The 15,973-nt window shown below is 34.7% G+C and overlaps 1 protein-coding gene and 1 long non-coding RNA gene across 4 annotated transcripts in view; one reads left to right on the top strand and one right to left on the bottom strand.

Annotated features, from left to right (window-relative positions):
- LOC142040813 (uncharacterized) overlaps positions 1–11,526 on the top strand; it is a 37,182-nt gene extending 25,656 nt beyond the window's left edge. The window contains exon 3 of the long non-coding RNA XR_012653304.1: positions 8,637–11,526. This is a non-coding gene — a long non-coding RNA (uncharacterized LOC142040813). The remainder of the gene's footprint in view (positions 1–8,636) is intronic.
- Positions 1–15,973, bottom strand: part of WDR35 (WD repeat domain 35) — a 45,536-nt gene that overhangs the window by 24,897 nt on the left and 4,666 nt on the right. For all 3 annotated transcript variants that reach the window (XR_012653303.1, XM_075049071.1, XM_075049070.1), the window contains 7 exons: positions 15,032–15,160; positions 14,679–14,812; positions 13,079–13,244; positions 12,838–12,983; positions 10,594–10,719; positions 7,176–7,361; positions 4,327–4,387 (listed from right to left, as the gene is read on the bottom strand). Coding sequence is in view for 2 of the 3 variants with exons in the window: in XM_075049071.1 (XP_074905172.1) it covers positions 4,327–4,387; positions 7,176–7,361; positions 10,594–10,719; positions 12,838–12,983; positions 13,079–13,244; positions 14,679–14,812; positions 15,032–15,160 (948 nt within the window). In the remaining variant the exon portion in view is untranslated. The remainder of the gene's footprint in view (positions 1–4,326; positions 4,388–7,175; positions 7,362–10,593; positions 10,720–12,837; positions 12,984–13,078; positions 13,245–14,678; positions 14,813–15,031; positions 15,161–15,973) is intronic.

Raw genomic sequence — 15,973 nt, 5'->3', positions numbered from 1 at the left:
ATTCCAACGAGGGGCAGTCCAGTAAAAAACACAGATATTGTGTGTTCAATTTGCAGTAATTATAGCCAGCCAAAAAATATAGTTTAGACTCATGGCAGTCAAGAGTGCTTACTTAAGAATAGGCAGGAGCACACAGATAGCGAGTGGTCTGTTGAGGAACATCCTACTACACGAGAAGGCATTTTTTGTAAGCAGTTATGAAAATCAAATAAAGCAACAACTTAAGTGTTTATAAACCAGCCTGAAAGATGGCACTTAGAAGCCTCAAACAAGAACAAGAGTTCAAAATAAAAATTACCTAGGCAAATTATTTTCTGGACAGAACTCAATGCAACAATTTATCACTTTTAGTAAAAGACAATAGCTTGAAAAACTGTTTTGGTAGAAAGGAGAAAGAAAAAGAATTTCACAGACAGATAATATATTTTTTGTTAAGTCAGTAACAGCCCTCCAATTATCTTGAGTAAGAGAGATGTTAATTTTATTTTTATACTGCTTATATCTTAAACTATTAATGACTACTCTCACCTGATAATTGATTTAAAGCTGATTTTTTTTTCATTTATAAACAGGACAAAAGGATCATGATTTTGTTAGAAATAATGCGCCAACTGGAATCTTAAAAGAACTTACAGAAAGGTGTTCTGCCTTTAAGGTTTTACAAGGTCTCTGTCTGTTGACCTCAGCAAGGCGAGTCAGCTGCTTAAGTTCAGCACCCTGTCAAACTGGAACAATTATACTTTCTACTGCCAAGAAGTTCCAACTGTGATAAACAGCATGATATTCTGTATATTAAGACCTTGATTGTGTACAAGCGTCTACACCTCACACAGACTGACCTTATGTTATAAATATTTCAAGTTGTTCTATAAAGTTGTATCTTCAAAGGTTATAAAAAAGGAAAGCAACTATCAAAACCAGTGCAATGTGTTCCAGAAGTGTTGCATTTATAGGCGTTTGCTTTTCACTTTCACCTTCAATCCCTTCTGTAAGTTTGGTGGGCTAACTTTAAAGGAGTCTTACAGGATGCATATATTAAAAAAAAAAAAAAGGCTCAATCTTTGGCTGTGTTTACTATACAGCAATGAAAGACTTGCTTGTTATGTTTGAACTACCGAGACTAGAGAAGTTTTTCAGGACTCAAAAATGCAAATATTCCCAACCTCAAGTATTTGCCCATCTGATTCTGAAGGCTGGAATGCCTAGCATTTTCACAAATGAACTCACACTAGGAAAAAGCATTGTAAATCTATGCACTAAACTGATCCTCTGACACTGGAGGGAACAGAAGCAGACTGCAGAAAGCTTAGTTAAGCAAAAGGAAGAGAAGCTTTTTCCAGAATGTTTAATCTCTTCAGTACAATTCAAATATAGTTGTAACAACAGCAGCAGCATTTTTCAATTAAATAGCATTTCTCCTTAACTGTTTTCAGTCTCTGGAGAAGATTCTTTTCTTGTGTACAGACAGCTGTAGAAGACAGGTCGTAATGGGGGAATCAAAGAAACTGATACCTTTGTTTATAATGTAAATAAATAAAATTATCACAGATAGATTTAGAAAGCTCACATAAATAGAACACTAGAAAAATGCAAAGAAAAGACTTTAAATGCAGGGTTGAGAAGTGTACATGAAAAGCTAATTTTGACCATTTGAGTGGGATTCGACTGACTTATTTTTAGATATCTCTGACAGAGATGAGCTGGTTGCCCTGGGCTTCTTTGTACCCAATGGAGAGCAAAAGGACCCCTTTCAGGAATGATTCACTGCACTTATTTTAGATGTCAACTGTAGAAATGAGATAGCTACTCCCTATAAGTCCCTGAATCATCCTCCCACCGCCCCAATCCCACCTGTCAAGTAAGTCCAGGAGACTAGTAGGCAAATACAGTGTAGACATCTGATTAGGAGGGGGGATGAGACAGGGGGGACACAACAGAGATGCCACCCACATCACTACCACCCACCACGTCATGTTACTTCAGTGCTCAGTTTTTGAGTTTTTGGGTTGGGTTTTTTTCCGCCTCCTTCTATTGTAAAATTCTTAGTATTGAATTTCCTGGACACTTTATTCCTTAAGATTCTGATGAGCCACCTCTATTGTAAAAGGTGGCAAGAGGGCATCAAATTAACATAAACAGAAATTGTAAGACTAAAAAGTACCACAATATTTCATACACATTCCATAGGACAAAGAAGTCAAAGTCATTCATCAGAGCAGAATACTCTTAATTATGATCTAAAATATAGGGGTTGAATTTCAGAATATATATTTGACTCACAGCTGATTTCCTCCCGCTGTCACTGAAAAACTGAACAATGTTAGAAAATGACACTTACAAACTTAGTTAATATATAACAAAAAATAAAACTGTTCAGTAGCACTGGCTGAGGAAAATAATCACCTTTATGATCTCAACTATTTCTATTCTTTGGTTCTTTTTTTTTCCTACTTATATTCTTCTGTGAATTGTTAACTTCCTTGTCTTACAGTTCTTCACCTTACTTTCCTCATCTTTTCTATCTTACCAAAATTTTGCTAGACACTTTTCCCATCTATTTTATCAGACAGAACAGCTCTTTATCATTTAATACTAACACAGTATTAGCACTATGGCTTGGAACTAACTTCTCTAATGAGATTAATTTAGACAGAAGAGTTACTTTTTGCAGAAAGGATGAAACAATGGCCCTAGGAGGCAATTTACGTCAAAAAAAGTTTATGAGGTTTCTTGTCATAATAGCTACATCTCTTTTCAGCACAGGTAGGGAAAAGATTTTGGTTTGGTTTGTTTAAAAAATAAACCTAATTTCTGCAGAATCAGAGCATGTAAGTTCCACAGCTGTAGACACATATTAAGTAGACACCTTCACGTTAATAAATAACAGGGGAAGAATTCTTCCAGGTTTACCATAAGTAACCTGGTTTTATTCATAACCTGGTGCAACATAGCTATATGCTCCTCTGCTGTATCAACCACGCACAGTATTTTTTTTTCTCCCCAAAGTATTTTAGTGTGGTCAGAAAGTGCTGTACCACTGAGCACAGCAGCGGTATAGTGATATCCCACTTTTCTAACACAGTAGAATCACGTTAGATGTCTACTGCCAAATACACCTTCTACTTAGTATCACTTTAGCTAAGAGGTTCTAAAAATAAGTATGTACTTTTCATTTAAATAACTATACACTCCTCTCATTCAAAAGCAAATAAATATTTTTGCTACAACTTCATTACAAATGATTTAGCCTTTCAACAAAACAGAAAAGGTAATCAAAGAACAAAGCTTCAAAAAGAAAACTGCAAATTGGTTTCACAGTGTCTATTCTGAATCCAAAATCAGATCTATTTGGATAACAAACCAAAAATAAAGGAAAAAAGAGAACAAACAAAAGTGGATTAATTAATCAAAAAGTTGATTAAGTTGTCAGTTTGTCCGTGCTTCCCTCATCTCTTTGAAGGGAAAAAAAGCGATGATCTTTACTCTCTAGCAAAACTCCCAGAAATCAATGTTTTGCAATTACTTGGCGATGTTCTGTACCACACCTGCAGCAAACAAGCAGTAGGAAAGCCTGGAGTTCAGATGTGTTAAGGAATTGGGGGTATTTTTGTATTTTTGTTATAATCCACTAATTTTTTTTATTTATTTGATTTTTAATTTATAATTTGAAATTATTTAGATAAAACAATTGTGAGGAAGATGATAAGGAAAAGTTATTATCAACACTGAAATATGAGAAATTGATCTTTAAGATATTTGGAAAGCAGCAACAAGTTACTTTTAAATGAAAGTCCAGATCAAACTATTTCAATTGCTCTGAGAAACAGGACCCTCTTCAAAAAAGTACATTTTCTTAAAAAGGAGTTGAATTACCACTGTTGTGAAGGAAAATAAGAATCACCAAGAACAGGCATTTAAAAAAAAAAAAAAAGGAAAAGTAGTTTCTTTTAAATTCTATTGTAAATAGTTTGTATTAACTGGAAGAATCAGTTTAAATTTAGCTAATTTTTACAAGGAATAGGACTGGGTTTATAAGCCACTATTTTTATTAACAGAGTAATTAATAGGTGATTTCCAATACAAATTACAGTTCACAACATGGGAACCCCTGGTTACATGTTTATTATATTTATGCAGAGTCCAAATAGAAGTGAGGGGCCAATATAAAATCACAGTCACAACCGCGTTTAGAACGGAAGGTCACCTTTGGATGCAAGGGGTGTTACCACACAGTGATCGCTTCACTGAACAATAGACTTGCACAAGAAATTCATTACAAAGACTAGAAGAAAACTCAACAGAATAAGACTATTGCAAGTTGCTTACCAATATCAATATATTTTGGGTCCAAAGGAGTGCCAATAGAATTGCAGAGAACCAGCACATACTGTATGGAAATAAAAGCAAGTGTCATTACTACCACATTTTTTGTAAATTAGTAAGCTGTACAAGGTTTTCTGTGAAGGTGTATCTCACAACCCGCGTTTCACACAATCTAATGCTGATCAGCAACAGAAAACAGAGGGACCACGACTGCAGTAAATATAAAGCAGCATAAGGATGACAATAATGAGATTATTTGCCAATTAGCACTATAAACAAAGCCAAGCACAAAACAGGAAAATGACCAGCTGTTTTAAGCAAAGAAGCAAATCTACCAGACAATATACAATATGTAGGACGTACCACCAGCAGGGTCCATGGAAAACATGTGAGCAAGACAGCCAGTGTCTCACACCCTGCTCTGTGGGGCACACACTGTGCTGCAATTATTTACTAGCATGATACACCAGCAATTTCTCAGTGACTCAACTTTCACCTAGCTGTTCATGCAAAAGATAATCTAATAAACTGCATCAGACCCCCTCACTAACTCCCAGAAGTTAGGACCCTTGTTCTATCCTTTGCAGACCTCAACTTCCTTGAACCTCCAAGAGTGCTACAACGTAGGGAGAATTGTGAATACAGCTATCCCTCCACCCTGCAGTATTTCAGATACTACAAAACTGATGAGTTTTTTTAGTTTTGCCCTTCTTGAAATCCTGCTCAGGAAGACTTTGACAGCACACATACCTCAGATTGGTCTGTTAAACGCAGGATGATGCAAATAAATAAAAATTGACCTAGACACCAATGCTTCATTGTTGTTGCTGATGTATTTATTTTTCTAGACCTAAATCAAGGATTAAATAGCTTTATGATGATTGCATAGGAAAATAAGAATTTCCTGAATGGAAAGTGTGGAAATTAAGTAGCAACTTTTACTGTAAAATCTTTAGATTAAAAAAAAAAAACAAAAACAAACAACCCAAAAAAATCAACAACAAACCAAAAAACAGGGCTGCCAAAACTTGAATCACCTAAGCGCTGTTATCCTGACTCTCCAGGAAATGGAAGATAATTAGTTCTTCATAGTTCTTTCACCTCCTGAACAATTCATGTAATTGTGGTAGTAGGCTACAGCAACTATACAGCTTACCCCTTTAAACTGACAGATAGATAGCTTATTAATCACATAAGAATGGCAGAATTCAGGTTTTCAGCTATTGTATGAACTTCATTCTTTCAAAGAAAAAGATCTGAACAAAGCTTTCTTTTCATTAAATAATTTATTTTTCTGGTTCTGCCACCAATAAACACCTCTCAAAAATGGTATTTTTATTTCTTTGTTCTTGAGTTAAGCTTTCCACCAGCATTCTCAAGTTTATCTTTTCCAAAAATATGTTGAGCCTCCAGTTCTGTAGGAAACCACACCTGGCTTTTTAAACTACTTATTGTTTGTTTCTGTTATGATTATATTAATTTTTCTCTGGTAAATTATCCCAACATTCACTCTATAACCAATTTCTCTTTTATGCCCTTTTTACTTATTTCTGAGATTCTAGGTCAGTAGATCAGAGACTGCCAAGGGGTGACGGAGTAACAGTACCCAAGACAGAGGCTGCATGAGCTAGACAGGGTGGTGCAAGGAGCAGGGAGTTTTGCACTGTCTGATTTGATCAAAGCAGAAAGCTCAAGCCTTGCTATGGGTTATCAACATTAAGTTCTTCATAACCTACTGACATTCACATCCGCTTGCAATACCTTTAAACAGTTCCTGCTGAAATTAGTCTTTTTTGCCCCATCAGCTATTGCTGTACATTTTGCTGTCTTGAAATCACAATTCTAATGACTGAAATCTATTGCAAAACAAATCTGTTTTTCAGAAAGCAACTCTAATGAACTGCTACCCAAAGGATAAGCTTGTTCACTTCATTTCCTAAAAGCTGACCTCCCACAGTGTTAATAATTACAGTGGAGCCATTTCGAAAGAATTGAAAGATGCTTGTTATCTGTAACTTTCTGATGCTAAAATTAAATCTCTTCATGTAACTTTCTTGAGCATAAATAAGTCCCTCCACTGTTTGTTTCCTATTTTAAAAATACAACCCAGAAAAATCTCATTTTATTGCACTCAGTTTCACCAAATGGTTTTAGCCACATATACCGTATTTTCAATCCATATGACAGTACACCCTTTATTGCACAATCAAGCAAAGCAGCACAAAAGCTTTTTTTTTTTACCGTCGCACCAATTGACTCCGTCTCATGCTCCTCCTTTGTAAGCAATATACAAGTGATATAGAAAATAATTCAGAAGTGAATGCAGTAAGAAAAACAGTGTAACAGTCAGCGTCATGCTAACATACATTAACCAAAGGACACATATATCATTTGTCACTACATTTAAAAAACAAACAAACAAACGAAGCAGTTCGTAGTAACACGTGATTTGTATCACCTAAAAAATTCCCCTTTTTTTTCCACTTCTGACTGATTAAATATTTGTTACCATTCTGATGCTCTCCTGCTTTTAGCTTGTCTTTGGAGAACTGTTCTAAATATTTATAAAGAAACATTATTCTAGAAGGTTGCAGTTTTCATTAAGTTACTAATGGCTACAAGGAGTTAAAATATAGAGGCAGTTAATCAGTTCTGCACATTTTTGCTATTGTTGTTTGTTGGAGTTCTTTGGTTTTAAACACTGAGCCCATTCAAGTGCCATTCTGTCAAATCACAACTGAATGAAACACTCTGAGACAGATTCAGAATCTTACATTTCATCTTACTCTGGCTGTAAAGCACTGACATGTGGAACAGAGCATTTCAAGTGAAATTTGAAAGAAAGACTTTACCTGAGGTTGATTTTCGTCTGCTTTAGTTGCTAAAACACAGAAGTCTCCATAAGTTGTTATGGAAATCAAGCTCTTGACATATTTCACATACTTCTCATTGTTTTTTGTGTCCCAAAAGACTACACAGTATTCTGGACGATCAGGTCGGGTATATGCATAAACAACCGTATTGGAGCAGTAACCCCACTGCCAAGAGAGACAATTTTGATAAAACCTGTCAGAAATTATAAGAATTCAGTAATACATTGTGCACAGCTATGAAAGAAAGTGTTTATTTCATATACACAATCAGTATTCAATATCCTTTACCTCTCAAGCGACGACCTGATTGATTAAAAGTATGTGAACTCAGCTCTGGTAGTAAGTCATTTGCATAATATTAAACTGGCAAAAGAAGTCTTTCCATCGCACAGAATAACTTATCATCACAATCAGAATTGGAGGATCAACCTCAAAATGTGACAAGATCTCACTTCCCTTGTTTGTTTCCTGTTCAGCAGGTACACAGAAATACCCACTGTGATGATGATTTTTGCCATGAAAATGCTTGCTCTATGACTATTGATTTAGAAACTCAAAGTTCATTTCCCAAGGGAAATGTAATAAACACCTCAAACAGTGCAATTCCTGAAGCAGACAAAAATAAGCAATTATATTGGAGCACTATAATAAGTCACATCCCCTCTTTCATATTAGTAACATGAGAAAAACCCTCCCTTACCCCCAGAAGAATGTAATTATTCATGTAACAAATAGGAGAAAGGGCAAAAAGGCAAAAGAAGAAATGGAATATCCAAACACTGTAAAAACCATGAAGATGTATTTTATTGCATTCAACTGATTTAATTTACAGAAATTAATAATGAAAACCCTTTCTAACAAAGCAGAATCAGAAAATACCTCAAAAAGGAGGTGAACCTGACAAATAAATGAGATATAAAGCAAACCACTTAAGGATGATGATGATGCAATTGTAGAAAAAACTAATAGAATTCTCTGCAACAGCACTTACTAGAGAGACAGGAGAAAGCTTGTTACAGAGCTGGCCAGAAGGGTTCCCACGCTACAGGTAATGAAACTGAGATGATAAACTAAAGAATCAACAAAAGAACTTTTAGAATACATCTATAAACTGAATGGTAATAAATTGTCAGAACCCAAAGGTTTTCACTCAAGTAGAGTTCTACAGGAATTCAAACACAATGCTGTGGAGTATAGCCAGAGGAACAGGAGTGGGCAGATGTAAAAAGCATTATGATTCTGGGAATCACAAATCAGTAAATCCAGCTTTCACACAAGGTAGAGATGTTAAAAAAAAAAAAAAAAAAGGTAATATAATAAATAATGGAATTAGATGGATGTGGATAAATACAACACACTGGACAGTCATCATGTTTTTAGCCCTGGAAGTTGTACCTCATTCATTTATTATTATCATTTATTATTATTATTATCTTTCAGAGAGGCAACATGAATGAAGATGACCCAACTGATATGACCTACTTGGATTTTCAAGAAAATCAAGCTCATTTTGGATACAGGAAATAAAAATAAAAGGATTGGAATACAGGTAGTTTTTGACAACTGAGAGCACTATCCACAGGATCCTTCCCAGAGATGCAAACTGGAACTTATACTATTCTGAAAAATCAAAATTTATATGAAAGGAGTAAGTTATGATGTAACAAGTCAGTAAACTGTAACTCATGTTTGTCAAATCTAAAACTGATTTCAAGAACTGGCAAAGGACCCCAGAATGCTGGATGATGAGGACATAAAGTGAAATCCAATGTTGATTTGAACAAGGTAATATACACCAGAAGAAATGTAACTAGAGCTAAATTAGTATTACAACTCCAAAATGATACCATGTAAACTATGACTAGTTTAAAAAAGATCAGCTCAATTCATAGTTTTACTGTAATACTAATTTAGAACCCCCTTTCTCTTATTATGGTAATACTTAAAAAATACAGGAATCTGGATTATTCAGTAGATTGGTAATGTGATACTAACACTTCATTTCCAGGTCATTAATTCCAATCCAGCCTAATTTAATGACAGCTTTGAATCACTACCATTTAGTGACTGTCACCTTTTAGACTATCTAGTTCCTAAAAGGGAGGTACTGATACAATCAGAAAGAACATAGTAGTAGTAATGTGTATTATTTATTGAAGGACAACACATATTCACCATAAAAATATTTAACATTGAAACCAAGTATACGACCAACAGGTTAAGAGTTTATTTGCTGCAGAAATAAATTAATTTAAGCACATCTTTTTCCACTTTAAATATACAAAAGGGGGAGGGGGGGGAAGAGAGAGCTTACACATGCAGTTTCTAAAACTAAGGTTTCAAAATATAATTCATTTGCAAACTGTCCCAGATCTTGAAATACACGTGGTCTCTATAGGTACTGGTGAGTTTAAGAAAAAGCAAAAGGCCAGTGTTCCAGCTGTTACAGATTTCCCAGAATAAACATTAGGTAGCATTTCCTGCAAGACTAATTTCCAGCTCGAATTTCCAAAGTCTTTTCCAGCAGATTTACAACAAACTATCTGAGATTGCTTCCTAGCAGATTTGTGTTTATACCTCCCTGAACAATGATTTTTCACAACTGAGTGGAACAATACATTTCAATATAGCTGCAGTATGTTCCTCACATTACACTCTCTTTAATCACAGTGGCTACATGCTGATGATTAAAGAACATATCCTGTGTTGGAAAAAAAAAAGTATACAATACTGTATACTGGACAGTAATTGCAATTTTTTGTTAAACTGTAAATTTAAGTGAAATAGTCCTAACTCTTAAAAAAACCCAAACAAACAAACAAAAAAACCCACACAGTAGACAAGATAAAAAATTAGCTGAAGACACTCTTGTAAAAAGTATATTGGGAATTGAAACATAAGTAGCAAGTACACCTGTCAGGTTGTATTCATTTCTACTGTTCAGTGACCGATTACACAGCTCTCCTGGTTCAAACTTGTAATTCACCACCAAAAAAATGACAGCAGAAGTAAGGCTCAAACAATTCCCATTGTATCACTTAGCCCACTCAGTTTAACCAAACAGCAATGAAAACACTTTAGCCTTACCTACATTTCAGCCTCAATTACTACCACATTTAGAATCATGCCCTATTCTGTTGATACTAACAAAGCATACAGTTCCTTATTATGAAAATAAAATCATAAATCTATTATAAAAGCAATGGCTAAGTCATTCCATCACCAAGACAGACACTCACATTCCACCAAAACTTGAAGTCAGTAGTGTTGATCAAGCAGTAATCATAAGTTAAGCACTGATTTATATATTAGAGAAGGCTACTTTTTCAACCCATTCAGAAAGTGAATAAATAACAGGAAACTTATTAACACAGTTAAGCGCCACATTGCTACATACCTTGTAATCTGGACGAATGTTTGCAAAATATATGTAAGAATCGACAGCTAGTGCAATTTTCAGTCCACTTCCCTCCCAGGACAAGGCAGATATCTGTTTGCCAGGAACTTTCAGTGTGCGCAAATGCTTGTTTAAAACAAGGAAAGAAAAAGATTCTAAATTTATCATAGGAAAACCACTCTAAAATACTTAAACAACAGTTTTGATAGTTGATGAAAAACAAACATAGATCTTCTTTACAGTACCCCATAATGATTCTCGAATTACAATACACATGCAACCAAAGAGGGAGATATTTAACATGCATTACCATAAAGTGTTCTTTTGCCTCAATTATTTTTTTTGTCAGAGAGAAAAACAGGACTTAGTGATAGTTCAAACTTACAATAATAAATAGATGGAGAATGACAGTATAAACATTTTTTTCCTTTGGTTGGTAATTTGAATCATCTTTAAAATTTCAGTTGCTACTAAAATAAACACAACAATAGTACTGATACCTGACATGCCTCAGAAGTTTCATTTATGCTGGAAGTGTATTAATCAGTTGATGTACAACACCCTTAACTACAGCTGATAGTTTAAACAAATAAAAACGTATAGCTAATCTATGTCAAGAGCATACAATGAATTAGCTGCATATGTACACAAATTTCAGTGAGGCAATGGACATTTTCCTCTTCCCTATTCCCTTTCAAAAAAAGTCTAAGAAAGGCAGTTAGATGTCCATTTAAAATTTAAGAGCTAGCAAAGAAATACACTTTCTTTTTTTTTTAATATCTTTATTTTGCTGTCGAATTTGTATGAAGGAAACAACTGAAAAAAATAATGTTTTCAAAAACCATAACCTTAGTCCCAGAAAGCACTTGTTTGTGGGAAGCTTTTTGTTTGCAAATAATATAGATGTATGTAATAAAGAATACATTAATCTACTATTTACTGTAAGATTTTGAATAATCTTAGGCTTTAAAAAAATACAACGTTTTACTGAGCAGAACACTGATACTTATGCTTAGATCTAACTTTCCTTTTGAGGGCATAACTTTGTGCCTAAATAAACTGTTATCAATGAATTTACACAGTTTAGTACTGATTTCATGCCTTTGATCAGATGCAAATACAAAGTCCAAATACAGGTCACACATTATCCACAGAATATACCATCTTCCAAAAAGTTACGTCCATACCTGAATATCGGAACTAGTACAAAACAATTCTAAAATCTAAATAATTTACTTCTAAACACTACATACAGAATCTGAAACACCTGTTTCAGTTAATCTGAAGGACATTAGCAACCAGAGACATACCGGTATTGCCAAAACCTTTGGTTTCATTTAATACTTTCAACTAAGGAAACCCCTACAGATGATGTTGGATCTTAACTCCTTTCACAGAACAGCTCACAGCTCTATACTTACCACAGTTAACCTCAGGGCTGACAAGTACTTCCTCTATATAAGGGACAAACTTCCTCACACTCTGATACGTAACACTAACTTACTGATTTCCAGATATTTTACTAGGAGGGAAAGTGAAATTACCTGAAGTTACCTTGCAAGGCAAGAGTAGCACCATGAACAAAAATACATAGGAAAGTTGTCTCTCAACTGTTGAATATTTAACATCTTGCAAAAAAGACAGCAAGTACAAAAAACATTTACAAAACAATATCACCAACAGGCAAATGAAGATTAGAAACAGCTTATCTTTTCTGAGGTTTCTAAGCCATTGTTTTTACTGATACCAGATGCTGTTTTCTCAGTTTTACTGATTCCATAAAAACAGAGGGGAGCGTTCACTCCCATGTTTTAAACTCCTAATCTAGAGATGCCTAGGTCTCTTACACAAGCCAGTGGAGAAAGATAAGTACTTCCAGATTTGATACACAGATGTTAAGTTAGCATCTTAACTGCTGCCTAAGCATTCCAAATCGCTTATTGACTATAGTCTGAACTCAGGTATCCGAGTTAGGTGTTCAAAGTTAGACACTGTACATATCCCATCATTTAGTGTTTTATGAGATGCACTCAGATTTTCACGCTGGCCACTAACTTGCTGTTATAAAAAGGTTCCTGGTCCTGTGTCATCTTTCCAGATCCAGGTGGATATCCTAGATACCTTAGAGCACGTAAAACTCTAAACACCTACATTTCGGCATCCAAATTCCACCAGTAATGACCACATAGACAAAACATATTAAGATAAAATACCATTTAAGTCATATATTAAATATATTTTTACCTCACCAAACGGAGTATAGAACTGTACAATGTTTACATCTTTATCTTGAGAAGTTGCTTTTAGGGAGCCTGCCACCGCCAATACACTTCCACAGTGGTTCCACTGAATACATACTACGTTCATACTAGTGTCAATCAAAACAGGATCTAGTTTTTAAGAAATAAACAATAAGAATATAAACACAAGTAGACATTTTGGGTCAAGAGTAGCTCAGTAATTAGCACCCCACATTTGTACCTACTGTGGTCATTCTCATCTCTCATTATCTGGCATCTTCCATTGTCATAACAGACAGCAAGACAAGGACAATCTGGTTCAATGTAGCCTTCTGTACCATGATACCAATGTATTCCAGCAATACTGAATGCTCCAGTTAAGTTCACCAAACAACTCAGTTTCATTTTCACCTACACAAGAATGGTTAATTATTTAAAGTCATATACAACATGCTATTTAGAAGAACAATTTATATCTCTACTGATACCTCACAAAAGACCAGATGTCTATGCAAAATTTTTCCTGTCCAAAGAAAAATTTTCACATTCTCACAATTTTAAGCGTTTGAAAAACTTCCTTATTCAAAGCCAGATCAGATATATGAAGACATATATTTTAACTACAAAGAAGTACTTAAAATATATGTCTTCATAATGTTGGCATTTTCATTTTTTTAAAAGTAACTTAAAACCAAAGAAAACAAACAAACAAAAAAACCCCACCACACACGCATAACACAAGGAACCTCACTGGAATTTTGCAAAAAATAAAAATAATTTCAAACCATTCCTGGCCACAAGACTGTTGTTTGTTTTTTTTAAGAAACCTTTTGTCAGCTTTTTCTTGATAAAAGTCTCTTGAATAATATATAAAAATAATGGGAAAAAATAAGTGTCCAGATCAGAACACCAATTAAGTTTACTTTTGTAATAATTAACCCTGTACATCAGGTAACACAAGTAAGGGCTTTTTCTAAAACATAAGAGCGCACCTGGATCACTTCGAGGAGGGCTACCAGGTACGTTATGGGAGGGAGAGAGAGCACACAACCATACATATTGTTGCTAAGGGGGGGGGGCAGGAGAAGCTACAACAACTTATTTAAAGAATTTCAGGAATTTACAGCACATGCTAGAAACACCATTGATCACACAGTGGGAAGAAAGAAAGATACAGTGAGGGGTTTAAAGAAAAGAATATGGGAAGAGTAACATACTTTCTTAGGGAATGGAAGGAAAGAAAAGGAGGAGAAAATTCACCATAATAGGCATCTAAAAGTCAAGAACATGGTTCCAAATATATTACTCCCTTCAAAGTGAGTGTTTTACTTCTGTTTAGCATTTTGTCATAGTCATATTCCAATACTCCAAATAAGTAGATAAAAATAAATAAGTAAACCACAGTTGTAGGAATGCAGCAATATTATAGTTACTTCCTTTCATTTTTTCACTTATTACCAGGTTTTCTCTGAAGCAGGTAACATTCCTTATGTAATAAAGAATGACAGGAGCAACAGGAAAATAAACTACTGCCTTATTCTAAAAGCACGCTAGTACTTTCAACATGAGTGTCATTTAATTAGTATCACCATACATATTTTTACATTTTCAATAACAATTGCAAGGCAAAAAGGCATTAGTTGATGTGATATTCATTTAGCTACCAAGAAATAAACATTTATGTTAAAAAGCTGCAGCTGCATGAATCTTGCATAAAAACTTTGTGCACAAGACCTTGTCTCAGTACTAAAGTCCACCAACTAAACAAACGAACATGAAATAAAGAGGAAGTAAGTTTTTAAGCCTGTTGAAGTTAATACCTTTATTATACCACCATGAACTTACAATAAAATTTCCCTGATTGTCATAAATGTGAATCTCTCCATTTGCCATTCCAAAGAGTAAAACTTTACTATCGGAGGACCAAGCCACGTGGCACAGGTGGGTACCTTTCAAGTCTTTTCCCCAAATGCGATTGCCTGTGACAGAACATTGAATGTACTTAATAAACATACCACAAAATTAAAAATAGGATGCAAGTTGCCAATATAAAAGCTAAAGCAGCTAAAGAAAGTCAAAGCAACAATTAGAAAGTAACTATTAATTGTATTTATCTAAAGAAACAGAGCCACTATGTACATAATACTGAAAACAAAAGCTATGTAATACCACAACAATTAGTAGAGCTTAAATTTTACCATCCACTGATCCAACAATCACAGCTCCATCTTCATACACAATACAAATCTTTTGTCCATCAGCATTCCAGCTCATACTTCGAACAACAGATTTATTTCTATTGTTAATCATCTCTTCATACCAAGCACCTATTAGTAGTGAATGAAAAACTGAGTTACACTTCTGATTTGATAATCCTTTAGTGGATTCAAGGTACAGGCTAATTACTGAATTCAAAGAGTAAAATTACTCTCAATTAAAAAGATATGAAATAGGATGGTAATGACATTTCTTAGCAATAGGAATTCCTGAAGCTGTTAAAAAACCCACAAATACAATACAGACACACAAAAAGTTTACAAAAGTTACCACACAACTTTTTTTTTCAGGTGTTCAATGAAATGGAGAAACCTGAGAATTGTCTGCTTAGAAGTAAACATGAGATAGTACGTTACATATGAGTCTGCAATGTAATATACACCAAAAAAACGACACAAGCAATCAGTTTTGGAAAGGAATTAAAACCAAAGTTGTTCTGCCCTTTCAGTAAAACTCTAGCAAGACTACACTATAGTGTCCCCCAGACTCCACAGACATAATTACTGTGAAACCCAGTGTGCAGACGTGAGCTACTTATTTCCAAAAAGAACCTGACAAACAAGAAATCAGAGAGGGGAACCAAAGTCCGAGAGGGGCCCTGTAGGAAGAGATTTGTGCTTACATAATTTCAGAACTGACAAGAATACACTAGGAAACATAAATGAAAGGAACAGCCTCCTTTGAGAGGAATATGTATTAAGTAATTTACTGGTTCTTTTCCAAAACTAAGAGATGATTTATGTGACAGTAGCCACGTCATATCAGGCAGAATAAGAAGCTGAGATTTGTTTCCATTTTCCATTAAACAAAAATCCCCAAGAGAAAAAGAAAAGCCTTTCTTTTCATTTTCTTTCCCACATGTG

This window comes from Buteo buteo, chromosome 17 (assembly GCF_964188355.1).
Source record: "Buteo buteo chromosome 17, bButBut1.hap1.1, whole genome shotgun sequence".
NCBI lineage: Eukaryota > Metazoa > Chordata > Aves > Accipitriformes > Accipitridae > Buteo > Buteo buteo.
The sequence above is the reverse complement of the archived record's forward strand: the minus strand, read 5'-3'. Positions and strand labels throughout refer to the sequence as shown.